The 27,049-nt window shown below is 57.2% G+C and overlaps 2 protein-coding genes across 5 annotated transcripts; one reads left to right on the top strand and one right to left on the bottom strand.

Moving 5' to 3' along the window:
- The first annotated feature begins 153 nt into the window (after window positions 1-153).
- PRKCSH (PRKCSH beta subunit of glucosidase II) lies at window positions 154-13,859 on the top strand. Of its 3 annotated transcripts, none has more exons than XM_068536930.1 (18): window positions 154-260; window positions 586-741; window positions 938-1,054; window positions 1,476-1,571; window positions 1,668-1,725; window positions 2,643-2,760; window positions 4,267-4,396; window positions 9,258-9,342; window positions 10,246-10,324; window positions 11,050-11,136; window positions 11,412-11,573; window positions 11,671-11,767; window positions 12,247-12,316; window positions 12,591-12,680; window positions 12,876-12,950; window positions 13,039-13,138; window positions 13,224-13,407; window positions 13,533-13,859. In XM_068536930.1, exons 2-17 carry the CDS (start codon window positions 663-665, stop codon window positions 13,368-13,370), a joined length of 1,590 nt encoding a protein of 529 aa, XP_068393031.1. In that variant the 5' UTR covers window positions 154-260; window positions 586-662; the 3' UTR covers window positions 13,371-13,407; window positions 13,533-13,859. The 3 variants fall into 3 exon arrangements, with proteins under 3 accessions (XP_068393031.1, XP_068393029.1, XP_068393030.1); XM_068536928.1 differs by having other exon boundaries at window positions 11,412-11,594; XM_068536929.1 differs by having other exon boundaries at window positions 11,412-11,594; window positions 13,224-13,419.
- Window positions 13,860-17,583: 3,724 nt separating this feature from the next.
- ELAVL3 (ELAV like RNA binding protein 3) lies at window positions 17,584-25,137 on the bottom strand. Of its 2 annotated transcripts, none has more exons than XM_068534846.1 (6): window positions 24,924-25,137; window positions 24,535-24,638; window positions 20,869-21,022; window positions 20,486-20,711; window positions 19,692-19,730; window positions 17,584-17,935 (listed from the first exon to the last, which is right to left on the bottom strand). In XM_068534846.1, exons 1-6 carry the CDS (start codon window positions 25,126-25,128, stop codon window positions 17,584-17,586), a joined length of 1,080 nt encoding a protein of 359 aa, XP_068390947.1. In that variant the 5' UTR covers window positions 25,129-25,137. The 2 variants fall into 2 exon arrangements, with proteins under 2 accessions (XP_068390947.1, XP_068390948.1); XM_068534847.1 differs by having other exon boundaries at window positions 17,584-17,914.
- Between the last annotated feature and the right edge of the window lie 1,912 nt (window positions 25,138-27,049).

Genomic DNA, 27,049 nt, shown 5'->3' with positions numbered 1-27,049 from the left:
GAGGCCCCTTGCGCCGCCATTAAGCGCTAACCTTCAGAACTATTCCCTTTAAGGCTTCACAGTCCTATCCAAGATGGCCGTCTCGGTTCCGGCCCCGCCACTTGCCACTCACAACATGGCGGCCACGAACCGCCGTTCAGGGAGCGCAGCGTGATACCGGAAGTGATGCTTCCACACATTTCCGCTTTCTTTCTGCAGGAGGAACAGTTGGCTGCTGGGTCGGGGGGCGCGGTGGATATTGACCTTTGCCCCAGCCTCGTGTAGGTGGTGAACTAGTGGGCGGGAGGGCACCCCCATTTCCTCTTGGGGGCAGTCGAAGGCGGGAATTGGATAGCTAACCACCCCCTGCTCATGGGGAGCGGAGGTTTTGAGATCCCCCCCACCATTGATTTGGGCCAAGTGAGATTCCCCTCCACTGGGCAGGATTGGGGAGACCACCCCCCCCCCCGTCCCCAGTATGGGAAGCGAAGTGAGCCCTCATTGCCCGGAAGCGATGGAGGAATCCAGTTGGCTGGAGGGAGAGGTGCCTTCCTTCGGCTGGAGGTCGCCCTCTCCCACTGACCTGACGCCCCTTTCTTGCTGCAGCGTGAGGGCACAGCGCATCTACCAGCAGCCTCCTTCCTCTGACAGAACCCATTTCCGGCTTCCGAGGCTCCAGCGAGATGTTACTAGTGCTGCTGCTGCTGCTGCCCATGTGTTGGGCCGTGGAGGTCAAGCGACCCCGGGGCGTCTCCCTCACCAGTGAGTCGGCTACTGGAGGTGGCCAGAGGTCGGGGTGGGGTGTGGGAGGCTCCTGGGAGAGGCACTTAACAGCCTTCGGTCTCAGTGTTCTGGTCTCTGGGCAGGGAAGGTGGCAATGCTCAACTGGTGGGTGGGGGGAGAGGAGCCATTGGGTTTTCCACCTGCTCTGGGCTGAGCCCCTTGCCCCCCTCCCCAGACCATCATTTCTACGACGAGTCCAAGCCTTTCACTTGCCTGGATGGCTCTGCCAGTGTCCCTTTTGATCAGGTCAATGACGACTATTGTGACTGCAAGGATGGCTCAGATGAACCAGGTGAGCTCTTTCTTCATTCGTTCATTCATCATGCATTTATTGAGCCGCTGGTGAGTGCCAGGTCCTGTGCGGTGAGCAAAACAGACCCAGTCCTGTCCTCAGACAACTTCCTGTTGAGTGGGGGGAAGCGGGCACAGACGCGAGTGGTCAGTGGTTTGGTGAGGAGAGCGGGAGGTGCTGTGGGAGCCCGGAGGGGGAGGGGGAGGGGGTTGGCTGGGCCCTGTTCTGAGGGCCTCAGGGAGGAGAGGCAGGAGGGAGCACTGGAGAGTTTTGTTTCAGGCCCCGAGCGTGCAGCTCTCTTTGCTCCTCTTACTTGGGATCAGTTACTCTCACATTCCTTGTTCCTTCTGTGTACGCGGTGGATGTGACACGCTGGATTCTGAGCACACCCCACAAACCCTCCCTCCCTTCTTCCCCCCAGGCACAGCCGCCTGTCCCAACGGCAGCTTCCACTGCACCAACACTGGCTACAAGCCCCTGTACATCTCTTCCAGATGGGTCAACGATGGAGTTTGTGGTGAATGAGATCACCCTGGGGTTGGGAACAGGGTGCTGGGTGGAGGGAGGGAAGAGGCACTGCCGGGTCCGATGGTGCCCACACCTCTGCCCTCAGACTGCTGCGACGGGACGGACGAATACAACAGCGGGATCGTCTGTGAGAACACTTGCAAGTACGTAGGTGACACCCCCCCCACCTCCCCATCCCCCCCCCCCCAGACCTTGCCTTGCCCCACTGGGTGAATCAGGTTCCCTCTCTTTTCTGTTCTTGTGTACTGAGTGCTCACCCTGTGTCAGGTGCCTTGTGAATGCTCCATCAGCAATTTCCTCTCTGGCCTGGAAGCAGGTGCAGTTTGCCTAACAACAGATGAGGAAGCTCAAGCTTAGAAAGGAGAATGGCTTCCTCAGGGTCACATAGCTAGGAGATAGCAGAGCTGAGACTCGAACCCAGGTTGGTCTAACTTGAGACTGCATGCTTATAACTGTTCCGCTCTGTAGCAGGACCTGAAAACTGAAATGCCCACAGGCAGGTAATCTAAACAGGCTGCGTATAAGGCAGTAGGGAGTGGTGGGATTGTGACATCTAAAGGCACAGCTGCCCTCCACTCCTGTGAGTTGAGGGCAGGTGGCAGGGCTGGATTTGTTTTTCAAAGAAGCTGAGAGTCCCAATACTCATGTAAATTTTTTTGATGGAAAATCTTTTAAATAGAGAGTGGATTAAGCAGAACAGTGCTTACCGGCCAGATTGCCCTTTGTGTCTGGGGGTCTGCAGGGTCATGCAGGACTTCTGTGCTTTTCTCTCCTCCCTCTCTTGGGAGCCACCTTCCAGCCCCACATCCCAGCACCACCCAGTCCCTCCCCGACCCTGAGGGTGGACGAACCCTGCGCGTTGTCCTTCCCCACAAGGACAGGGATGAGGGACCCTAAGGCCAAGAGAGCCTGGGGAGGTGGGGGGAGGAGGGTTGGCTCTCCTGTCTTTGCCCGCATAGGGCATGTGAGGGCATGGGGGTTGAACCCTTTTGGAAGAAGCAGACCTGGTGGATGCTAAGTGCCCCCGGCCCCACCGTGCCCGTGTGTCCCCTCCCCGCAGAGAGAAGGGCCGTAAGGAGAGAGAGACTCTACAGCAGATGGCGGAGGTGACCCGCGAGGGGTTCCGCCTGAAGAAGATCCTAATTGAGGACTGGAAGAAGGCCCGAGAGGAGAAGCAGGTGAGGGGCCCGGTGGGGCTGACCCAGGACAACCTGGAGGTGTGGGCTGAGGAGGCCGGCTGGGGTTGATGTCTGCTCCCGACTCGTGGTGTCCTGGGGCCGGTTACTGTCTCTCTGCGCCTTGATTCACTCGTTTGTCCACTTGGTGTTTAGTCATCGCTTAAGCGGGTACCAAGTGGGCGGCAGCCAGTACAGGCATCGACCTGGGCCTTGGGTGCAGACTGAAGTGGGCTCGGAGGAGCTCTGCTGCCCCTAGGACAGGAGGGACACCTCTGCATCCCAGTCCCGGGGTTCTCTCATCTGTAAGTTAGGGCTAATGGCTACATGGCTTGCCAGTCTGGGGGAGGACTCGAGATGGGGATCAGTCAGTCGCAGTCAGGTTAGTTCAATAGGGTGGGTGCTGGGGGGGCCAGAAGAGGGTGTACCCCCAGGGGTGTGGCTCTCCCTCCCCTGTCTGCCACCCCCTTGGCTGTTTGATGGGTCAGAGTCCTCAACACTCCTGGGCTCTTGCCCGACCCACTGAGTAAGGGCTCCAGCTCTGTTTCTCTGCCCTGGGCAGCTTCCAGGTTTTTCTCTCCCACCCCCATGGCCTGGCTAGTGCGGTACCTCCCGAGTTCATGGGGCAGTGAATTCAGGGCCAGTGAGATACTTCCCAAGTTTAGGGGATACTGGGGGAGCCACATGGTGAGGTTGGCTCCAGGTGATCTTTGCCCTCCTGGGCAGGTGGGAGGATCCTGGCAGCAGACCAGGCTGAGGTCTTGGGAGGAAAGTGATCCCGTGCGGCCTTGGGCTAAGACCCTACAGCTTGGGACCCCCATCCCTAGGCTGGAGTCCACCCAGCACACACACTCCTTTTTGAAATAGCCACAGAAGCCCAGGATGCACTGGGCTCGTGCATCATGACTAGAAGCAAACGTGGAACTAGAGGTGGAACTGCCTCAAGAGTGCATCAGCTAGTGGGAGGGACACACAGACAAAGTGATAGCCAGGGCTGAGGGGAGAAGGGATGTTCGGGGCTGTAAGGCATAGAGAAGACTCTTGCCTGGTCCCTCTGTTCCCCGAACCCGTCTTGGGGGTAGGAAGCAGGGAAGACTTCTTGGAGGAGGAGGCCTCCATCTAAACTGAAATCTGTTGGGTAATTCAGAGTTAGCCAGGCAGAGTGTTCCAGACAGAAGGAAAGCCATGTGTGAAGAACTGGAGGCAGAGAGTGGGGCTCTGAATGTTGTCAGGGCAGTTGGATCTTAGAGTTTAAGATAGCAATGGGGTGGATGGGGCTGGAGAGGTGAGCAGGGGCCTGGTCATGCAGGGCCTCGGGGGCTACATTGACATCTTTGGGTTTCTCTCCAGTGGGCTGCAGGGAACCACAGCAAGGGGGAGACCCAGAGAGGGGTGTGTATTTTGAAAAGATTCTGTGGCCACCCTGTGAAATAGAGGCAGGGAGATGGCAGTCTGTGAGGAAGAGGGTGGAACAGGAAGAGAGCTGGCCCCTGTCTTCTGCCTACCCAGAAAAAGCTCATTGAGCTGCAGGCTGGAAAGAAGTCACTGGAGGACCAGGTGGAGTTGCTGCGGACACTGAAGGAAGAAGCTGAGAAGCCAGAGAAGGAGGCCAAGGACCAGCACCGGAAGCTGTGGGAAGGTACATCACTATGTCCCAGGGTGGCCGTGACTTGCCCTGGGCTCCTGGCTGGGAAGAGTCTGGGCCCAGGAGCCTCTTGCTTGTTATCTCTCGTCTGTGGTTTTGCTGATTTTTTTTAAATCATGGCACTTTAGTTCCCCACGTGCCCAGTTATCTTTGACTGTGTGTTGGTCACTGTGTTTAAAAGTCATTAATAGGGGTAACTTGCAGTCTAGGGTGAGAGGTCCTTCTCTAGAGAGGAGGGGCTTTTTTTTCTGCCATCTCTGAGCACTACCATTCAGGGATCCCTTGAATCCAAATTCAAGGCTGGAGATTCTTCCAGTCTCTCAGGCAGTGTGAGCTGAGGTCTGAGCATAGGCTGGGTAATTTCTGGCCCAGCTTATCCCTGAGGGGAGCCCCGTGGGGTCACAGTTATGCTGGAGGGGGGTCACCTTGGACTTTGATTTTCATTTCTCTTCCCTCACAAGTTATCAAAATGGACATCCACATTTGCCAGGATTGGCAAAATCCCTTAGGGTGAAAGCGGCTTCCATATTCTCTTACCTTCTTGATTTCCTGTTGGCCCTGGAAACTCCTACTGTCTTGGTTGGTTTTAAGATGATTTTCTTATGTTTTGTCCAGCATTTCCTTGCTGTTGGTAGATTGTGCTGCCGTTATGGGAAATCTGAAGCCTTGGCATTTGTTCTCAGTCTGCTCTGTGCAGGGGCACATGGTGGAAGGAGGATAGAAGGGAGACGGGGGACAGAAACCCATTCCAGGCCAGTTAAAAGAGCAAGCATTGCTGGGAGGATTTGGAGGCGTGGCTCCAGCTGGTCACCGGGCTGGTGACCAGGAACTGGCAGTCTTCTCTCTGAGGCCATTCTGTGATCTCATCCATCTCTTTGAGCATCTGCTGTGTTCTCCTTTCCTTTCCTATCTCTGCTCTGATTTCTCGTAATCAGTAATTCAGTCATTCATCTAACAAGCATTTGCTGTGTACCTGTCATGTGCCAGGTACACCCCAGGTGCCAGCAATACAAGATTGAACAAGACAGAGAAAGCCCTCTGCTCGCAGAGGGAGGGAGGGAGTGCTGGCAGAGGGAACAGGTGCAAAGGTTCTGAGGCAGCATCTTGTCTAGTTTTTAAGGAGCAGCAAGGAGGCCATGTGGGGGAGTGAGAGGAGACTCTCCCTTTTATTTACCTAACATCACCTGCTTTTGTGATAACAGCTACAGAGCCGAGTGGTTGCCAACAGAGATCTTACGGGTTGCCAAACCTAAAATATTTAGCATTGGGCTCTTTACAGTAAAGTTTTCCGACCCCTGATAAAGACACTGATATTCTCTCCCACACTGATGATAGCTGGACCAGAGCACCCAGTGCTTGTTTCATCAGGATCATCGTGTCGCTCTTGCCTCCCTTCCCTATGAACTGCACCCAGACGTAGCCCTGTTTCACAGATGAGGAAGCTGAGGCCTCGCCCGGCTAGGTTGATGCCCAAATCTCTTTGATTGCAGACCCTGTCCCTTAACTGCAGGCTTGAGTCATCTGCCTGTTCCTGCCTGGCTCAGGGCCCAGCATTGCCCTGGCCTCCTGATGGCCTCCTTCCATCAGGCCAAGCCATTCTTCTGCCCAGCAGTCTTCCTGGCTCCCCAGTGCCTTGGGTGGGACAGCATTTGGGCCACCACTGCCTGGTTACGATGCCCCCGGCGTCGAGAAGTCGAGTACTTCTCCCTGCGCTGCACCCTGTGCACTCACCACATGGGTCTGATTGCCTTTCCCCTGAATCTGCTGCCCTTTATTGCTCCCAGGCCTCTGCTCCAGCCATTCCCACTGCAAACACAGAGGTGTCTAGAGGGCTGTAGGCCCAGTGCTCAGCAGTGACACATGAGGCCCTGTCCTGCAGCCCTGCTCACCTTGAAATGGGAGCAGCAGATCAGTGAGTCTGTCCCACTGTGCCCCAAGCCCTCAGATGGCACTGCCTCCACAAAGACTTTCCAGCTTCCTTCCTGAGATCAGCCCTTCTGATCACATGTGACAAAAACCCAACTTGAACCCACTTCATAAAAAGTGGAAGCTTTAGGCCCAGTGGGACCCTAGGCTCCCTGGATGGCACGAGTCCTCCCTCCACCTCTGGGCTCTGCCTCCTTCTCTGTGGGCTTCCCTCCCAGGCAGGCTCTGCCCTCCTGTGCCAGCACAACCACAAGCAACACTAGGTTTATTTCCTTCTGGCTCAGCAGCCCCAGCAAGTAGAGAATACCACTTTCCCACAAGTCCCAACACAAATTCCAGGGCAAGCTCCTATTGGCTCGTCCCAGGTCACGTGGCTGCCCATGAACCAATCCCTGGAGCCAGGAGGTGCAGCACAGGTTCTGATTGGTCAGGCCTGAGAGTCGGTGGGTGGTTGCTCACAGGGAAATGGAGGAGGGGTATTGTAAGCAGGTGGGGTTGTTTGCTGGGAAGGTAAAGCAGAGGGTTGGAATCACCCTCCTTTGCTGGGGTCTTATTGCTTCTACTTTCTTTGTCCTCTTGAGTTTTGGAGTGAGTAGCTGGTGACCAAGTCAGACCTGTCAAGGGCCAGGCACAACATGGGGTCACCCAGCTCGGACTTTTAAGGGTGGTATGAGTTCCAAGGCCAGATCATCGGAGGTGGGGTGTGTGAGTGTGTGTGAGAGACGTGGGATGTGACTGGGGCCTTGAAAGAAGGCTGGGAGTTCCCTGCTCTATTTCTTCCTAGTTTCCATGTGATTTAAAATATTCCATCTGACTTCCATATTCTCCGTTAAAAAGATTTTTTGGGGTAACAATCCTGAAAGTAGTAAAGTAGAAAGGGAGAGTTTTCCTCCAGGTTAACCTCTACCAGGAGATGTGAAACCTTCCAGACCTTTCTTGTCCATCCCAGGCAGAGATGCAATTCTTCAGAGGGTAGTAACTCTGGGTGTCGACCCCAAAGCCACACTTCAAGTGCTCAATGGCCACGTGTAGCTGGTGGTTGTCGTTTTGGCCAGCAGATGTAGACCATGTCCATCTTTGTAGAACGTTCTTTTGGAGAGCACTGGTCTACATGGTGTATGGGTGTTGTGCTATGTCTACGTGTACCTCACTTCCTTTTTTTTCACTGTGACCCTTCACTTTTTTTTTATTGTGGTAAAATCCACAAAATGTACAATTTACCATTTCAGCCAATTTGAAGAGTACAGTTCAGTGGCATCAAGTACATCCACAATGTGCAACCATCTCTGCTATCTAGTTCCAGAACATTCCCATCACCCCAAAAGGGAATCCCATGCCCATCAAGCAGTCCCTCCCCATCCCCCAACCCCCCAGCCACTGGCAACTACTCATCTGCTTTCTGTTTCTATGAATTTTCCAGTTCTGGACGTTTCATATCAACAGAACCAGGCAGTGTGTGGCCTTTGTGACTGACTTCTTTCCCCGAACATCGTGTTGTCAAGGGTCACCCACATTGTAGCCTTGTGTCTGGACCCTACTTCCTTTTTTTTATTTTTTTATTTTTTTTTATTTTTATTTTTCCTACTTCCTTTTAACAGTTGTGTCTATTCCAGTGTATGACCCTGGCAGGATTTATTTAATCCAGGTGCCATTTTTTTCTATCAGGTTCACAGTGCTGGTCTTCATTGTTTGTAAACGCCTGTTGTGTATTAGGGCGTTGGCCCTTTGTGACTGAAGTTGCTGGTGTTTTCTTATCATTCATCTTTGGTGCCAGGTTCCTGGTGTTTTCTTGCTGGGCCATGTGTTAGAAAGTGAATTCAGGGACTTCCCTGGTGACCCAGTGGTTAAAACTGCGCTTCCACTGTAGGGGGTCGTGGGTTCGATCCCTGGTTGGGGAACTAAGATCCTGCATGCCACAGAGCAGCCAAAAAAAAAAAAAGAAGAAAAAAAGTGAATTCACTCTTGTCCTTTCTTTGCTTCTGTTTCCACTGTTTTGCACCATGGCGAGCGTCCTTTTACACAAGGCTGGGTGTACTCGTGCCCCGTTTCCCTTAGCCCGAGTTCTCAGCATGGAGTTGCCGACTCAGGTTCAAGGGTAACATGCCAGGGTTTGACCCAGATTTCCAGAGGGTGGTGGGGATGAGCACGGGCCCTGGAGGCAGACGGCCCGGCTTGGGCCCCCGCCTCTGCCTCTCGCCAGCTGGGTGCCCATGGGCAGGTCCCTTCATCCACCTGAGCCTCAGGCCCTCATCTGTGAGGATGGTGTCGGCTGAGTCTGCTGGGGTCTTGTGGGGTCTCCTGGGACACAGGCCACTTGTCCTGATGTAGAGGGCTGAGCTTCATAATGGAGCTGCCCTTGTGGCTGCTTTCCTGAACCCCACCTGAGCCGGCTGGTGATGAGACAGACAGGCAGAGGAGGGACCATCAGAGCAGATATGGGGCTGAGGCCCTGTGTCCACTGGCCACACCCAGTTCCCCTTCTCCGTGCAGGTGGCCTCTCCCCTCTCCCGAGACACTCCCCTGGGCCCCCAGGACATCTCCCTCGCCTGGCTGCCCCCCCACCCCAGTCTTCGTCCCCTGACCTTTTTCCTGCTTGGCCTCTTCCCGTGGGGGCCTCCCGGCCATGGCAAGCCTAATGCATGGTCCCCCGCCTGCCCCTCACAGTCACCGATCGTTCAAACCATCTGCAGAGCCCCTCAGGATCTCCCCCAAATCTGGCACTTCCTACCTCCTTGGCCCCCTTGCCCCTGCACCGGCCAGCCCTTGTCATCTCCTTGCTCCCACCCCCATAGCGGCCTGACTCAGGGCCCCAGCACCCAGTGGAGGGCCGGGCATACAGTGGCCCCCCCTGGGGCGTTGGGGAGGGCAGATTTTGGGGTGGCGGGAGCTGTAGGCGGTGCAGAGGATAATGGAGCTGGTCCCTCCACAGAGCAGCTGGCCGCCTCCAAGGCCCAGCGGGAGCAGGAGCTGGCGACCAGTGCCTTCCAGGAGCTGGACGATGACATGGATGGGGCGTGAGTGTGCCGGCGCTGCCTGCCCTGGGCTCCCTCCTCCCACTCCCCGCCTTAGAAACCAGCCAGAGCCCACCTCCTCGCCCTGGGGCCCCCAGGGCCCGAGCTGGTCCCAAGCCCTCTCTAAAGGAGCCTCTGCTTGCTCATGTATAAGATGGGTCTAGAGCAACCCCGGGAGGAGGAGATGAGGGAAACCACCCCCTCAAGGAGCTGGGCGAGGGGACTAGGGATCCCATTACTTTTCACAAGCCTACTCTGTGGCCTGGGACACTTTGGTGAAAGTCAGAATCCCGCCTGTGCCCGTGAACTTGCCGGCTGACCCCAGGCAAAGGGCTCGGTGGACGGTGGGCTGTCGGGAACGAGGAGGCTGGGCAGCCCCCTGGTGGGAGGCATGGGACTTCGGAGGGACCAAGGGGGCAGAATGGGCGGGGGCAGTCCACACCCTGGTTGGCGATGGTGCGGGTGGAGGGACAGGATGTGGTGCCTGGGCCATTGTGGGTATTGGGGCTTGGCTGGGGGGAGGGCGCCAGGCCAACGGCAGTTTCGATGTGCTGGGCTCTAAGGGTGGAAGGAAGTGGAAGCTGGGTCTTGGGGGACACAGGGTTGTCCAGGTATCTCCTAGTCCCACCCCTGTGTCCTTCCCTCCCTTGAGCCCCTCAGGGTTGTGGAGCCTTAGGAGGGGGTAGGAGGGCGGGGACTGGGTAGCTGCTTCTCCTGGGGGTGGGGGCCAGAGGGGGCCGAACCCCAGACTTCATCTTTTCTCAGCTTCCTGCTGCTCTCCCCTCCCTGCCCCAAGGTCCTGAAGCAAGTTCTCGCGGGGGGGTGGTCCCTGGCAGGGGGAGGCGGGCAGCTGGCCAGGAGCCAGTGGGCTCACCCCTCCATTGGCTTCTGCCTGTGCCCCTGCAGGGTCTCCGTGGCCGAGCTGCAGACCCACCCGGAGCTGGACACAGATGGGGACGGGGCATTGTCAGAAGGGGAAGCCCAGGTACCCAACCGGCCCCTTCACTTGGGACTCCTGGAGGGGATTGCCCCACGGTGACCTCAGGGCCAGGGGGCCCAAGACAGGCTGGCTGTGGGCTACTCCCATGGATGGTGCCCCGCTGGCCGCAGGCCAGGGCCGCTGGGGTGCCCACCGTGGCTGACGCGGCCAGGCCCTGTGAGCGAGCAGGAGGGCAGACGCCCGGGGCCGCTTCTCCCTGCCCTTTGGGACCTGGTGGGGTCACGCAGGTGCCCAGGGCTGTCTGATCTGGATGGAGCCAGGTTCCGCATACGCGTGCCCCACCTGCTCCGCCAAGCGCCCGTACCTGATTCACCTTCCTCACGGCTGGGCCTGTAGCTCTTTGTCTTTGCTGGTTTGGTCCCCCGTCCATCGCTGCCCTGCTGGTCCCCACTGCGCCCCCTTGCCCCTCTGCCTCTGTCTCCGAGGGCCTGGGCACCTCTGGTGCCCCTGCCTCTCAGTTTCCCTCCCTGGTCTCTCCAGTCCCCACCCGACACCTCTCTGGCCCCCCTCCTTTCCCACAGGCCTGTGCTGCCCCCTTCTGGCCGCCGCGCCTCACCCGGCCTGGCCCCGGCCTGGCCATGGGAGGTCAGGGCGTGCTGTGCCTGGCACCACGGCCTGAGGGCCCCCCCCACCCCCTCCGAGAGTGCCTGGGGTGCAGGGGGGCACGTGGAGGTCCTGCTCCTGACACCACCCCAACATAACGCACACAGACCCTCCTCGGTGGAGACACGCAGACAGATGCTGCTTCCTTCTCTGACCGCATCTGGGCTGCCATCCGGGACAAGTACCGGTCCGAGGTCAGTGGGGGGAGGGGAAGGGATGTGGTCCTGCCCCCCCTCCCCCCGCCCCTCGATGCCTCAAGAGGGAACAGCCTCTGTTTCTGGCGTCGGGCCACCCTGGCCAGCTGGGCAACCCCACCCCCTCCACAGAGGCTGCCCCGCCCCCAGCTGTCTGTCCCTCCCTCCCGCCAGGCTCCTGGGAAGGGCTAGAGACACGAGGCCTGGACCCAAGCCCTGGGGGTGGGAGGTGGACTCCCGAGTCCACAGCACTGACTGCTCCACACGTCTGCCAGGTGCTGCCCACCGACCCGCCGTCGCCTTCTGCACCCGACTTGACGGAGCCCAAGGAGGAGCAGCCCCCGGTGCCCTCACAGCCCACAGAGGAGGAGGACGAGGAAGAAGAGGAGACAGAGGAGGAGGAGGAGGGGGAGGAGGGGGAGGAAGAGGATTCCCAGGTGCAGGGGGAGCAGCCCAAGGTGTGTGTTCAGGGGAGAAAGGAGTGATGGGGCCGGGGTGGGGTCACTCGCTGACTCTGTCCCCCCCACCCCCCAGGAGACCCCATCCCCAGTCGTGCCCCCCCAGACAGCCAGCCCCACAGAGGAGGACAAAATGCCGCCCTACGATGAGCAGACACAGGCCTTCATCAATGGTGAGGGTGGAGCCTGGGAGGGGTGAACGCCTCCGCATCACCTGCACCTGCAGGGGCCCAAGAAAAGGCCTTACCTGCTCCCAGAGGCGGGCTGGGGCTGGCCTCGAGCAAGCCCAGGGGACTTCGGGTGGCCTGGAGGGGGCTTCTGGGGCCTGGGGAGGGCTAGCACCACCTCCACTGGCCCCAGGGGCCCTTCTCCCTCCTCACGGGCTGTTGCTTGTTTGTTTCACCCCTGGCAGGTGAGGAGCCGGGGCTGGGCCCCGGGAGCCCCGGCCCTGCTCCCTCGGGAGCCGAGAGCCCAGGCAGTGGGGTGGGGTCTGCCCTGGGGCTGGCGAGGCCCACAGGGTCCTCCTGGGCCCAGTCCTCGCCCAGAGCAGGCCCGGGGGGCTGGGGGAAGCCGGCGTGTCTGCGGCATCCCCTTCCCTCTCTTCCTGGCTGGGAGTAGGAGCACCTCTGACCTCCTTCCCTGCCCCCACCAGCTGCCCAGGAGGCCCGCAACAAGTTTGAAGAGGCCGAGCGGTCCCTGAAGGACGTGGAGGAGTCCATCAGGTACGGGGTGCCTGTGTGGCCGCAGCAAGGCCATGTCTCCACTGGCCCCACAGCTGCCTGCTGCTGGGCTCCCCAGGGGAGGTGGTAATGGGGAGTCGCCCGGGCAACCTCGGGCAAGGTGGCAGTGGCTCCTGCTGGGAGGGTCCCCAGGTGATGGGGAGCAGAGCCCAGCCCCCAAGAGGCCCTCTGCCACCGGAGCGGGCCTTCCTGTGTTGTCCTGAGTTGGGCTGGGGCGTCCCCAGCTGCTCCTTAAGCTCCCGGCCTCGCCTTTTAGGAACCTGGAGCAGGAGATTTCCTTTGATTTTGGTCCCAACGGCGAGTTTGCCTACCTGTACAGCCAGTGCTACGAGCTCACCACCAATGAGTGCGTCCCCCACGGACAGGCGGGGTGGGGGGGGCTGGGAGGTCCTGGGCCTGAGCAAGGATGGGGGGAGTGAGGGGGGTGGGCTTAGGAGCAGTCACTGGAGTTTGAGGTACCTGTGTGCCCCCTGCCGGGGGGGGGAATGTCATGGAGGTTGGGGCCGGGTCCCCCCCACCCACGCACCCCATCCCGTGACAGGTACGTCTACCGGCTCTGCCCCTTCAAGCTCGTCTCGCAGAAACCCAAACTCGGTGGCTCCCCCACCAGCCTCGGGTGAGTGGGCTCAGGCTGGGCCCCCCTCTCAGCCCCTGGTCCCCCCGGCCGCCCGGCCGGCCCCCCTCAGCACCCCACTCTCCCGCAGCACCTGGGGCTCGTGGGCTGGCCCCGACCACGACAAGTTCAGCGCCATGAAGTATGAGCAGGGCACGGGCTGCTGGCAGGGTCCCAACCGCTCCACCACTGTGAGTGCCCGGTGGGTGGGGCCGGTACGGGGGACCCAGGCCCGCCGAGCCTGCCCGAGCCCCGCCTGCCCGCCACCCGCCCCAGGTGCGCCTGCTGTGTGGGAAGGAGACAGTGGTGACTAGCACTATGGAGCCCAGCCGCTGCGAGTACCTCATGGAGCTGATGACACCGGCCGCCTGCCCAGAGCCACCACCGGAACCGCCTGCTGAGGGCAACCACGATGAGCTCTAGCCCTGTCCTGCCCCGCCTGGCCCGGCCCGGCCCAGAGGTGGGTGGGGAGGTGAGACCCCTACCGCCTCGGCTGGGTGATGCAGGGGGTGGTCTAGGTCGCACTGATGCTCCCCCACCCATCTCCCTCCGTCTCTGTCTCATTTGGTTTCTCTGCGTCCCCAGAACCTCAAGACGTGGAACCAGCCCCCAGCGGTGCTGCCCGCCTGCCCCTCAGTCTGTAGACCAAGACTTGCCCCTCTGGGTCTCCTTGCCCTCCCCAGCGGGCAGGAACCGGGTGGGGCTCCACGCCCTTGCTCTGGGGGCAGGCGGGGCAGAGCCACGTTCCCCCGGCCCCGGCCCCGGGTGCCTCCAGAGGTGGAATAAAGGAGCCTGCCCTCCCTGGGCCCCCCCGCCCTGGTGGCCCCCCCCACCCAGGGCATCTGCCTCCCCTCCTGGTGTGGAAGAGTGACTTGACCTGTGACCTCTAAACAATAAACGTGATCTCCCCAACTCATCTGTCTGTCTGTCTTTGTTCGGGTGTGGAATCAGCCAGGGGTGCGAGAGGGCTAAATGCAGGGGAAGCAGCTGTGCAGATCCTGCGCGGGCCTCCTTCCCCATCAGGCTGGCTCCACAGTTGGGGGTCTCACCTGAGATGCCCCGTGGACCTGGCGCCACGGGACAGACGGCCCCTGGGCCACTTCTGTCTGGGTTTCCGCCTGGACTTGTCTCCCACCCGCTAATCACAAGAGTGCTGTGGGAAGGCCAAGAGGCTCCAGATGAGATTCAGGCCCAGAGAGGGACAGCAGCTTGCACTCAACCACACAGCGGGGCTGTTGACACGTGCTCCAACACTCCCCGCACGCCGTTGTACATACATCTGAGGCCATAAGATTCTGAACTTTTATTTTCTGGCATGAAAAGTACAAATAATTAAACAATTCCATGTAAAAGTCTGTTACCGCGGCCAGGCCTGTAATCCCGGTAATAAATAGTGTCTAAACTCAACGCAAAGTGTTCTTGTTGTTGGGTTTTGGGTTTGGTTTTTTTTTTTGTCTTTTTTTTTTTTTTTTTTTTTTTAAACAGTTCTTTATCACCTCCAACATGGACTCTGTCTTGATTTGAAACCATCCAAATAAATAACAGGATGAAGGGAGGGCTGGAGGGGCTGAGCCCCTTCCCCATGGGCCCTGCCCCTGCCTCCCAGGGATGTGGAAGACCCCAGGCCCCCTCCCCTGGGGTGAGGGGCTGGCCTCCAGGAAAGGGGCCTGGCTGGCTGGGCTGAGTTCTGTGTTTTAGAAAAGGAGTCCCCTCCCAGTCTTGGGGGTGGCAGGGGCTCAGGCCTCTGTGAGGGGGTGTGGGGAGGTGCCCCCTCTCCAGAGCCCGGCCCCCCCCAGGGTGAGGGACAAACCCAGCCCTTATTGCTCACAGATGCCTCCGCCACGCTGCCCACGTGCGGACACGTGTCACCGCGCGCAGAGTGCAGAGGGGAGAAAGCCCCAAGAAAACAGAGGGAGAGGGATGGACCCGCTGCGGGGCCTGCCCTGCTGGAGGGGAGTGGGGAGGTTGGGGAGGACTTAAAAACCACAAGAATAAATAGGTTTGTGTATCAAGAACAAGCTAGGGTTTCACCAGCTAAATAGGACTGAAAAAATTCTCAAGACGAGCAAAAATAATCCCATTAAGACCCCGGACGTCGCTGGCCGTGGGGACCGCCCTGCAGAGCACAGGTCCCCCAGGGCGCCGCTCGGCTACCATTACTGTTATTAATAATTATTATTACTTTAATGATTCCACTTCCCCTTTTATAAATAAATTAGGCATAACCACGTCTCGGCAAAACTTAAAGAAACAAAGAGAACATCGTGGTTCCTTTAAACTTGCAAACTGGATGAAGGAACAGAAATATACACAAATGTCCTTACAGGGCAACAAGGAGGATAAATAGTTAACATAGCAATAAGTTAAAACTACAAGAAGCTCAATTCGGCAAAAAAGTACAAGAAAGTTAACTGGTGCCAGTTTATGTCTGTTTTGTTTTTGTTTTTTTTTTTTTCCTTTTTTTTTTTTTAAATCTCTTCTGTGTGTGTGGTTTTGTTTTTTTTTTCTCTTCCTTTTTTTGTCGCTTTTTTTCTCTTCTGTTTGTGTTTTTTTGTCGCTTTTTTGATTTTTTTTTTTTTCTTTTTGTTCCTTGCAGCAGAAGCTCCACAGACGTTTAATAACAACACCGGGAGGGGTGGGGGAGAGAGAGCTGGGCAGTCAGATGGGGCCATGGCCAGACACCAAACGCAGGGACACCACAGAAAGGGCACTGAGGCTAAAATCGGGGTTCGCCATTCTCAGTTCTGACTGGGCCCACTGCGGGGGTGGGGGCTTCAAGGGCTCCCGGGGGGCTCCGGCTTTTGGCTTCTGTTGGATTTTTTTTTTTTTTTTTTTTTTACAAAGAGTGAAAACTAGGGGGATGGTAAGTCCAGACAGAAGCCGAGGCCGGGGCTTGGGATAGGGGCTGCGTCCACTGCCCTCACTGATCTGGAAAGACGGAAAAACCCAACAAACTGAAAGGGGGTGACGAGTGGACGGAAAGGGAATGCGGGGCTGGGCCCCTGGGCCCATCCACCCCGGGCCTGGCGGGGAGTGTCGGGGCACTTGCTGCTGGGGAGGCCCTGGAGTGGAGAGGCTCAGGGCCTGGCCTCCCCCTCGGCCTCGTGGGCCAGGGCCTCGGCCCAGGGAGGCTCAGCCCCAGGGATGGGGGTCCTTTGGCCTCAAGCGTTGGGTGGGCTGCCTCCAGCCCACCATGACGCCAAAAGGACAACGAGGTATCGTGTGTCTGGATGCATGGACGCTGTGTGTGCACGCCTGTGTTCGTGGGCGGCAGGGACCATTGAGGAGCCAGGAGAGAGCTCTGCAGAGAACCTGGGGCAGGGGCGAGTGGGGCTGAGTGCCAGGAGGAGGGGCGGGCCGGCCTCGCTGGAGGAAGTGGGCTATGGACTGGGCTGGGGTCTGGGCTGTGACCTCTCGCCTGGGCCTGAGGGATGCTGTGGGCATGTCTGTGTGTCTCTGGGTATTGTGACTATGTTTCTCCATGACTGGGTGTCTAGATTTGTGTGTCCAAATGTAACTGTCTCCACTTCCATGTGGCCACATGCACGTGTGGAAATGTTCCCATGTCCACGTGTGCACGTGTCCACATTTGTCCCCGGCCACATTCACCACTGTCCACATCTGCCTGTGGCCGCATTTGCCCACATCCACCATGGCCACATTTACATAGCCCCATACGTCAGTCTTCTGTTGTTTATACATGTGTTTGTCTACGTGTCTGACTTGGGCCAGGGAGTTCCTGAGGCGTGTCTCTGGGTCCGTCTGTGCTGCTGTGTATCCCTGGGGTGTGTGTATGTGTGTGTGTGTGTGTGTCCCTGTGTGTCTTTGCGTGGCTGTGTTTCTCTGTGTGGCCCCGTGGACCCTCAGCTCCTAAGCCCTGCTCCCTGTTCCTGCCCCAGTTGGTAAACATAACCTGCCAAAATATTTTCTTTTTTTTTTTTTGTCTTTTTTTGTGTTTTTTTTTTTTTCAAGTTCAAGAATCCCCAGTAAAAATTCTCCACGAGGTCTTTTTTCCCTTTTTACAAAAATAGAGTTTTTCTTCCCCTCCCACCCCCCCCTTTTTTTCATTGTGTTTCTGTTTCCAGCCCCTCCCCCTGCTCCTCACATTCCTCCAAGGGGCTCTGGGCCAGGGATGCCCACACCCCTCTCACGTTTCGCTTTTTTGGGGATTTTTAAACCTGTTCCCCCCTCTCAGGCTCACCTAGGTGTTGGGGAGGCCTGGGCAAGGGGGCCTGGGAGGGCACCCCCAGCACCCCTTCCCCAAGCCATCCACGGAGGGTGGTTGAGGGTGGGCTGGGGGCACATCTCTGCTTTCACTTTAGCCGAAAAAGGAAACAAAAACCTTCACCATGAACAAAACCAAGACGAGAGAGTGAACAGCCCAGCCTGGGGGGGAGGGGCAGGAGGACGGGGTGGGGGACCCCCAGGAGCCCTCCCATTCCCTGCAGACCCTCCCACCGAGTGCTCACCCTGTGGCTTCTGCAGGGACACGGGGCCCTCGTGCCGTCCGTGGTCTGCCTGCGCTGTCTCTCTCGGGCCCCTGTCTCTCTCTCTCTCTCTCTCTCTCTCTCAATCTCTCTCTCTCTCTCTCTCTCTCTCTCTGCTGCCCGGGAAGGGTGGGGAGGGCGGCGGTGGCTCAGGCCTTGTGCTGTTTGCTGGTCTTGAAGGACACCTGCAGCACGCGCTCGCCCAGGCGGTAGCCGTTGAGGCTGGCGATGGCCATGGCCGCCTCGTCATAGTTGGTCATGGTGACGAAGCCAAAGCCCTTGCACTTGTTGGTGGTAAAGTCGCGGATGACCTTGACATTGGTGACTGCCCCGAAGGGCCCGAACAGCTGCCACAGCACACTCTCATCCGCCTCCGGAGACAGGTTGTACACGAAGATGCACCAGCCAGCGCCCGCCGCGCCCCCCGACAGGCCCACGCCCGCGAGGCCGCTCATGCCGTCGATGGCGATGGGTGAGAACCTGGCGATGAGCGACAGGGGACTACTTTGGGGGTCACGCGGGCTCTGCCCTTACCCCCGGCATGCCCCCTGACCCTGTCATGACCTCTGACCGTGCGGAGACCTCGGGACTATGTGACCCCTGCCTTGGCCCCGTGACCTCCATCTGTGACCCCGCCTTAAGCCCCAGACTCTGAGCCACTCTGATACACCAGCCCCCGATCTCCGTCCTGACCTGGAGCCCTGTCCTGACCTCTGACCCTTCCTGAACGTTAGGTCCTCACCTGCAATCTTGCGCTGAGCCCCTATCCACCCCGACTCCCTGACCTTGGACCCTACCTACCTGGTCCTCAGCCCTGTTGACCCTGACCCCTTCCCCACACCTGGCCACCACCCTTCCCTTGACGCCTCTTCCCACCCAACTCCTGCCCTCACCCCGACTTGGGCACCACCCTGATCCCGCCCTTGGCAATGCTGCCCCTTTTGCCCCACTGGCCATCCTGCCAGGCGGAGGCCCACCCGGAAGGGCAGCGCTGGAACCAGGGTGCGAGCGAGGCGTTTAAGCGCCCCCTCTTGTTATTCAGGTCTCAGCTCAGCTGTCACTTCCCTGGGGTGGCCTCCTTCGACTCATAAAGTGGCCACCTCCTCCCTCTGGCCCTCTCTGGCCTTTTCCTATGTATGTATGTATGTATTTTTTTGCCTCACCACGCGGCATGTGGGATCTTAGTTGCCTGGCCAGGGATCGAACCCGCAGTGGAAGCTCAGAGCCTTAACCATTGGACCACCTGGGAAGTCCCCAGGCCTTTTTCTATTTAAATCATGTATTTATTCTCGGCTCCATCTTCCCTGCAAGGTTCTATTCCCTCGATGTCCCTGCCCAGAACAGCTCCCAGCACCAGTAGGCCCTCGGGGGGTGGGGGTGGGGTTTGTGGAGTGAACGAATGAGTGACGGGGTATTGGCTCCCTGCTTTCCTGAGTCTCCTTTACTCCTCAGCACCCCAGGACCCCGAGGGCCTGAGCCGCTCATTTGATCACTGGGCTCACTCCCTCCTCCTGGCCTTTGCACAAGCCGTTCTTGCTGCCAGGAACTCCAGTTCTGCTCTGGCCCTGTCTCCTGAGTGATGTCTCCGCTGGATCCTTATCACCCCGTCTCCTGCCCCCTTCACAGCTCAGATCACGGTTCATCTGTCTCCTTCCCCAGTGGACTGAAATAAGTAATAACAGTAACCATAATCGTAAGAGACACTGCCTTTTAAACTGAGTGAGCCCGCACTCCGTGCCAAGCACCGTGCTCAGTATCATTCCATCTCCACCAGGGGCCAAGTCTGGCCGGGCCACGCTGGGTCCCCAGCCCCGAGCCAAGCTCCTGGCACTCAGCATGTGCTCAATAGCTTTTGATGCTATAAACGCGGGGACCTTCAGAGGATCAGGGATGTGGACAATGGAGCGGGTGGGGGGCCTCAAGGTTCACCCCCAGCTATGAGGCAGAAGGGGGCATTCTGTGACCCTCAGCAAAGATGATCAACAGTGGCCAGTGGGGGCACAGCTGTGACCCAGGCAACACTGCCTGCCTTTCAATGGGGTGGAGAAGGCCACAGACAAGCCCCCAAGTCCAGATTCTGTAGTAGCACTTTCCAGGCATTTAGTAGGCTCAAGAGCCCCCAGATCTCTTAATGACCACACTATGCCCAGACAGGGGCGGTCCTGGGGGGTGAGGTGGGGGAGGGGGGCCATAAGGGCAAAAGGGTCCAAGGGGGGACGGCGAGGGGCTGGGGGCAGCGGGGCGGGGGCACTGTTACCTCTTGACTCCGTAGGCCATGTTGAGCAAATTGTCCAGCCTGTGGAGGCAGAAGGGGTGGTCACTGGTGGCTTCTGGGCACACCCCCGGCTGTGACGCCGGGCAGCCAGCCTGCCCTCCCCGCCCCCACCCAGCAGTCCAGCAGTGCCAGCCCTGCCCCCGCCTGCCTGCTCCCCGCCAGGCTGGACACCGCCTGGCACGGAACCGTGGTCACTCGGGCACCGCCTCTTGCCTGCCCTGCTGCTGCCGAGCCTGCACTGGCATCCTCGTCCTCCCCCTCCCGCCCACCCAGTCCTGCTCGCCTGCCCCCCACCCCCCAATCCGGGGCTTGGGTCCCGAGAAGGGAAATCTCTTCTCCAAAATGCCTGGGCCAGGCAAGTGACAATGCCTCTCTGAGCCTCAGGGGCCCCGTCCGTAAAATGAGGACAAGACAAGTTCTGTCCTCACGGGGTCGCTGCGCAGAAAAAGTAAGGGTGCCTGGCCAGCAGGGAGCTGAAGCCACGTGCCCTTGGCGGGGTTGGGGAGGGGGTGGGTTGGCAGTCAGAGCTGGGCCTGGTCAGGTGATTCTAAAACTACTGACGCCAATAATGCCACTCTTAGTGGCCTGCACACATTGAGCGCCTGCTGTATACAAGGGTCTGGCCTCAGCACCTGACAGACCCCCACGTTTCCCCTTTCGCCCTGGTGTCTCTCCGCCCTGCAGGAATGGGGTTCGGCGAGGGCACCTGCAAGCCTAGGGCACCCGGCCCTGGGGGTCTGGGACGTCTGGGGGGCAGGGAGCGGCAGGGGGCTCACCGGAAGCGCTGTGTCTGATGGTGCAGTGGGCCTGCGTAGCGCCTGGCGGAGGACTGGTAGAGGTGAGTGAGCAGGGCCTGCCCGGTCTTCTGACTCGGGTTGTTGGCAAACTTGACCGTGATGGGCTCGGCCGCACCCAGCGGCTTCTGCCCGTTCAGTCCTTTGATAGCCTCCTCGGCCTCGATCCTCTTGTCAAAGCGGATGAATCCTACACCCCGAGAGACACCTGCCGGGACGCGAGGGCGTCATGGGGACCCGCCCCCTCCTGCGTGACCCCGCCCCCCTCCTCGCTGCTATTTCCGGTTTCTCCACTCTGGTCCCACCTGGGTGCCTTAGCCCAGCGCCCCCCCCCCCCACACGTGCACTCTCCCCGGCAGCCTGACCTGTGACCTGGTCCACCAGGATGCGAGAAGTGATGATGCGGCCGTACTGGGAGAAGAGCTGCTCCATCTCTTTCTGGCTCATGGTCTTGGGGAGCCCGCTGACGTACAGGTTCGCATCCCGGATGGAGGCGGAGCTGGGCCTGGCATAGGACACCTGGGGGAGGGGGTCGGGCGGACAGGGGTGAGGGCAAGACCCATTTCAAATGGGGAAGGAGAGGCCACATTCAAACCGCCACTGAGCAACAGAAACCCCTCATCCGTTTATTCAACAAATACCGGGAGTAGTCACCATGGGTGGTGGGTGGGGTCAACCAGGGCTTGGGGGAGGGGATGTGGCCCTGCCCGCGGAGAGCGGTGAGAGGGACCTGTCATCCGAGGAGGTCAAAGGAGCTGCACCCTTGGGGCCACATGTCTCCCTGGGGGCCTCAGGGACCCTCACATCTCTAGCTAATGTTCTCAGGCTGGATATTCCATCAACACTGACACGTCCCACTCCCTTGGAAAGTGAACCTGGCATGCTGGCCCCTTCTCTTCCCGACTACACTGGGCCCCTCAGATCTTTAGCGCCCAGCTCAAACCTGACAACTCCCAAATGTCCGAGCCCAGCATGGGCCTGGCCCCTGAGCTGCACACCTGCGTGACACCTACCTTCAGGTACCCCACGAGGAGGCCTCATGGGGGATCACACTCAGCACCCCCAACTTGCCCTAACTCAGTAATGACAGTTCTGTCCTCCTGGGTGCTCAGGTCCCCAGCCTCGGGCTGTCCTCGATGCCTCTGTCTGTCACACCCGCATCCAACCACCATCCATCCTCTCAGCTCCACCTTCCTCATTATCTGGATAGAATTCACACACTTCTCCCCATTTCCACTGCTCTACCATTGCTCACCCAGACCAGTGCAGCAGTCTCTGCCCTGGTTCCCTGCTCCACCCTCGCCCCCCACAGGCTGTTCCCCCCACAGCAGCCAGGGGGCACCTGTGAGCATCTGAGTCAGGTCACATCCCTCCTCTGCTTAAAACCCTCCATGGCTCCCACCTTCCTGAGTTAAAGTGCTTCCCAGGGCCACAAGGCCCTGCACGACCTGCCCCATCACCCCCCTTCCTTCATCTCTGCCCACTGTCCCCCTCAACATCTCTATTCCAGGCACATGGGCCTCCTCCACATTCCCCAAACACACTAGGTGTGCTTCACCCTCAGGGCCTTTGCACTTGCTGTTCCCTGTGCTTGCAACTCTCTTCCTTGTTTTTCTTCTCCAGGTCTCAGTTGAAATATCCTTCCTGTCCTTTCCCATCTGAATTTGGTCCTCCACCCTTATCCCTGTTACTCTCTGTCAAAGCCCTTCTCTCAGCTGTGAATTAGACACGTTTTAGTACGATCCTTCAGTTCATGTCATTAATTATGGTCCAGCCCAACAATGAAACTCTCTGCAGCTGTTTAAAAAATGGTGGACGTGTATATTTATTTCCCCGAAACAGTGGTGAGTATTGTAAAGTGGGGGAAAGAAAAGTCCATTTACAGAGCAGCGAGTATTGTGTGACCCCATCTCATTGTGTGTTTATCAATGTCCTGGAAACATGGTCTGGAGGGCCCACCCCTAAACGCTAACAGGGTGACCTAGAGCTGACGGGGGAGGCGAGGTGGGATAAGCTCCATTCCCCCTTATTTCTGCTGATGTCTATTTTCTGTTTCTTCTAAATTAACCTCTGGGTAGATGGGCGTCATTGTAAAGGGTCTGGCTTTTGTTTGGGGTGGTGAGTTGTGAGGGCATATTACTTCATTAGAAATAACTAATTAAAAAACGAACAAAATGAATAAATTGGGCCAAGGGCAGATGGGGGTCAGGGTGATCATGGGATGGGGGCAGGGGGATTCTAATTGATGCAACTGTGCACACCTGGGGTCCTCCAGAAAAAAGACAGACACCACAGCTGCTATTATTTCTGTAATAATAATTAAAACTCATGGCCATGTATTTGATGGTTTCCACTCTCCCCTACCCCATGGGGCTGTGAGTTTTGAGGGGTGAGGACTTGTTGATGGATTGGAGCTGGGGGAGGCTCAGCTCCTGGGTGGGTTTTGGGGTCAGGGGTCATCTGAGGCACAGAGTAAGTGTTCAGGGGCCTTTCCCATCCTTCCATGACATGGGCTGACCCAGGTCCCTCGCCTGGGTATGGGCTCCTCCCACACCCCCTCACTAGGATGGGGCCTGGCACACGATGAGTGGCTGGAACTATTTTGGGCAGAATCTGCGGGAACACCTAGTCAGGACCAACCACACACCACAGCCACCCAGGCAGATGCACACGCACGCACACACACACACACAGAGGGCCACGCTGTGGTATTCACTGCACAGCTATGGTGACTACACCAGCAGGAGGGTGACACAAGGCCACCACCACATTCACGGTGACTCTGGGGGTCTGGGATAATTGCAGTAAGAGTCACAGAACCGCACACCTGTCACACCACCACACAAGCCCTCAATGTCACACACGTTCCATCCTGAATGGGGCACAAGTAGACACACCCACACAACTTCACCGTAACACACAAACACCCTGTCACAGCCAGACACACCCACGCAGCCCCACCAGGTCACAGCTGGAGTCGCAGTGCATCACAAAGCACCTGTCAAATAAACACGTCTCACAGACACAAGGTGACACACCCTTGTCTGTAACAGCCAGACCCACGTGATAACAGCCACTCACATAGCCACGGGGTCCCACAAACACCATGTCTTATAGCTCAGGGTCCCCCCACCCCTCACACACACGCCACATCACACGCACACAGTGGCCCTCTGGGTCATACAGTTCATCACTAGGTCCACGCTCACAACCTGGGGGCTTCTGGGTCTACTTGGCCATGGAGGGACCCATCAGGCCCTTGTCAGCCTCCACACCAGGGAGAGCAAGAGATTCCGGCACCACTGTTCCCATGGCGAACTGGGGGCCAGATGGGCGTCCTCCCCAGCCCAGCCTCCCCCAGGGTTCAGGAGCAGATTTGTGGGGCGGAGCCCAGACACCCCCAGGCAGACCTAGAGAGGGTGTTTCCATGGTGATTCCCTGCACCCCCCCATGGCCCCCTGGGAACCTGGGCTCGCAGGGTCCCAGCTGCAGCTGCTGAGAGGGGAGGTCATAGGGGGAGGGGCATTGTACAAAGGTGGGGGAAGGGCCCACCCCTAATCCCACCCTCCCAGACCCTAGTTAGGCTCCAGATGGCAGATGGGCCCCCACCTCTCCCCCATTTCCATGACAAAGGCAAGGAGAGGGCTGCCCACCAGACCCTGGTCACTCTCTCCTACTGCTGAGGGGGTGGGTACCTCCAGGGCTTGGCTGACTCCTTGAGTTGCCAGAGAATGTGGGGCTGATCATCTCCCCATTGACAAGTGAGGAAACTGAGGTTCAGAGAGGCAGAGCCATTGGCCCCAGGGCCCCAGCCAGAAAGCCTTTGGGGATTGATTTGAACCCCTTAGGGGATGAGCCATGGGGGAGGATGGGCAGCAGTGGGGGGAATGGATGTATGGGGAGGGTATGGTCGTGGGGGGCTGGGTGGCCATGAAAGGGTCAGTCCAGGTGGGCGGTAATAAAGAGGAAAAGGGCACAGCCAGGATGGGAAGTCACAGGGATGGGTGGCAGTGGGGAACGAGGGCGCTGACCTTGATGGTCTTCGTCTGCAGTTTGAGGCCGTTGAGGGTGTTGATGGCTTTGTCTGCATCGTTGGGGTCAGAGTAGTTCACAAACCCGTAGCCGAGGCTCTGCCCTGCAGGCAGGACCAGGACGATGACCTCCCTGGACCTGCCAGTGTCCTCCCAGACCCAGGCCTGAGAGACTGACCACCCCCCTCAACGTTATGAGAACCAAGATTCCACCCTTATTTGTTCCCCCAGAGTACTACCATATCCCGAGGACAGCTCAGACCCCCCAGGGTCCCACCTGCTCCCATCACCTCCCACCTGGGGTCACACCTGTCTCTACACCACACCTGTACTCCTGAGGCTACCACCTCTGTCCCCTATCCCCACCCCCCACCTGCCAGCAGCCACACCTGTGATCTTGTCCCGAACCAACTTGCAGGACTCAATGTCACCAATGCTGCCGAAGAGACTCTTGAACTCATCCTGGGTCATGTTCTGGGGCAGGTAGTTGACGATGAGGTTGGTCTTGCTGTCATCACTGGCTCCGTTTGTACCAAGGAGTGGCCCGTTGGGCAGGGCCGGGCCAGCCGGGCCCCCCGCCACCTGAGACTCCATGGCCCCGAGTATCTGCTGGAGACAACAGGCCGCACCCACTCACGGCCCAGTTCCCACACCGGGGACCAGTGGGAGTGAGGAGGGGCTTGGTGGTGACAGATCAATCAGGTCTGCATAGGCTTGAACATACAGAGGGGATAAGGTATTATTCTTATAGTCCCTTCCACTTCTTGAGCACTGGGCAAAGTACTTTACAGGTGATTTTACTCTGAAAAAGTCCATATATTAATGCCATGTATGCCCATTTGCACGTATGCTTGCCTGTTTGTCTAAAGCCAATCTGCATTTTTAGAATAATGAAATTAATACTTTGTATTCGGAATAAGAATTACAACATTTTTATTAGCTTTGAAGCCCTCATAATCCCAACCCTGACCATGTACTTTGCCCTTCCCACCAAATGTAATTCCTATCCCAAATGTGTTAATATTTCTTTTGCTTCATGCATAATTTACCCCCACAGGTTTTCCACTGAGCCATTTTGGGTTTTTTATGTATATCATAATAACACCTGCAAATATAATGACAGTTTTATTTCTTTATCTCCAATCTATACCTGTTATTTATTTTTCTTGTCTTATGGCAGGGGATACATTGTGACATTGGCTTCTTTATTCTTGACATTAAAGGAAATGCTTTAAACATTGCACAGCTAAATATGATCTTTACTACAGGTTTTTTGGCAGATGGCCTTTATCAAGTTAAGAATGTTTAATTTTATTCCTAGTATCCTAACAAGATATTTTTTTAAGGAACGGATATTGAATTTTATTGAATATCTTTTTCTGCATCTATTGAGATGATTTTTTTGCTTCAATATTTTTTTTAACAGATAGGGAAGAGGCCTTTTTATTTTTATTTTTTAAAATTAATTAATTAATTAATTTATGGCTGCGTTCAGTCTTCGTTGCTGTGTGCGGCTTTCTCTAGTTGTGGCGAGTAGGGGCTACTCTTGGTTGCGGTGCACGGGCTTCTTATTGTGGTGGCTTCTCTTGTTGTGGAGCACGGGCTCTAGGCGCGCGGCTTCAGTAGTTGCAGCACGCGGGCTCAGTAGTTGTGGCTTGCGGACTCTAGAGCACAGGCTCAGTAGTTGTGGCGCACGGGCTTAGTTGCTCCACGGCATGTGGGATCTTCCCGGATCAGGGATCAAACCTGTGTCCCCTGCATTGGCAGGCGGATTCTTAACCATTGCACCACCAGGGAAGTCTGCTTTACTGTGTTAATGTAATAAATTATATTAATTGATTTTCCAGTATTAAGTCAACTTTCCTAAGCTAAACTAAACTTGGTCATGTTGCAGTTTTGTTTATATACATTGTTTGATTTGATTTGCCAAATTTTTTATGGTTCTTTGTTTAGGATTTTTAACCTCTATATTCAGGAATATATGCTTTTTTAAAATTTAATTCACACAGAGGCTCAGGTAGAAGTTTATTATGCTATGACAAATAAGGAATTTGAGGCTCAGAGACGTTAAGGAACTTGTTGAAGTCACACAGCATATCAGTGGTGGCACTGGAATGCAAATGCAGACCTGTCTAGACCTGAAGACCACTCTACCATTCTCTATGACAGTCAACCAGGCAGGTACCAGCTCTGATAACTCTTCGCTGTGTGTCCTTCGATATGTTCCTTATCCTCCTGGGGCCTCTGGTTCACTTGCCGAAAATTCAAAACAATTAGTAATGGCTATCTTAAGGGCCATGTAGAGAAGAATTTTAAAGCCATATCTGGGCTCAGAACGAAAGAGTGCTGGGATTGATTGGTATTGTCTGTCATGGGCATGGGAAGGGAAAGTAGCCAGCATTTCCTTAGGTCTTCTCCTATGTCAGAGTTGGTGAATAGGTTGCCCTTACCTAGAAACCCAAATAGATTGGTAGAGTCTTCCTAGACGGATGAATTAAGAAGGATTTAAAGCTAT

This window comes from Eschrichtius robustus, chromosome 2 (assembly GCF_028021215.1).
Source record: "Eschrichtius robustus isolate mEscRob2 chromosome 2, mEscRob2.pri, whole genome shotgun sequence".
Lineage (NCBI taxonomy): Eukaryota > Metazoa > Chordata > Mammalia > Artiodactyla > Eschrichtiidae > Eschrichtius > Eschrichtius robustus.
The sequence above is the reverse complement of the archived record's forward strand: the minus strand, read 5'-3'. Positions and strand labels throughout refer to the sequence as shown.

Coding starts and splice junctions, on each gene's coding strand:
- ELAVL3 (XM_068534846.1), bottom strand. CDS start 25,128: ATGGAGTCTCAGGTGGCGGGGGGCCCGGCTGGCCCGGCCCTGCCCAAC. Junction 24,639..24,923: donor GGTTCGGGACAAGATCACAG/GTGTGGCTGCTG, acceptor TCCTGCCTGCAG/GGCAGAGCCTCGGCTACGGG. Junction 20,712..20,868: donor CCTGGTGGACCAGGTCACAG/GTCAGGCTGCCG, acceptor GCGTCCCGGCAG/GTGTCTCTCGGGGTGTAGGA.
- PRKCSH (XM_068536928.1), top strand. CDS start 663: ATGTTACTAGTGCTGCTGCTGCTGCTGCCCATGTGTTGGGCCGTGGAG. Junction 10,325..11,049: donor TGTCAGAAGGGGAAGCCCAG/GTACCCAACCGG, acceptor TAACGCACACAG/ACCCTCCTCGGTGGAGACAC. Junction 12,951..13,038: donor GGCTCCCCCACCAGCCTCGG/GTGAGTGGGCTC, acceptor ACTCTCCCGCAG/CACCTGGGGCTCGTGGGCTG.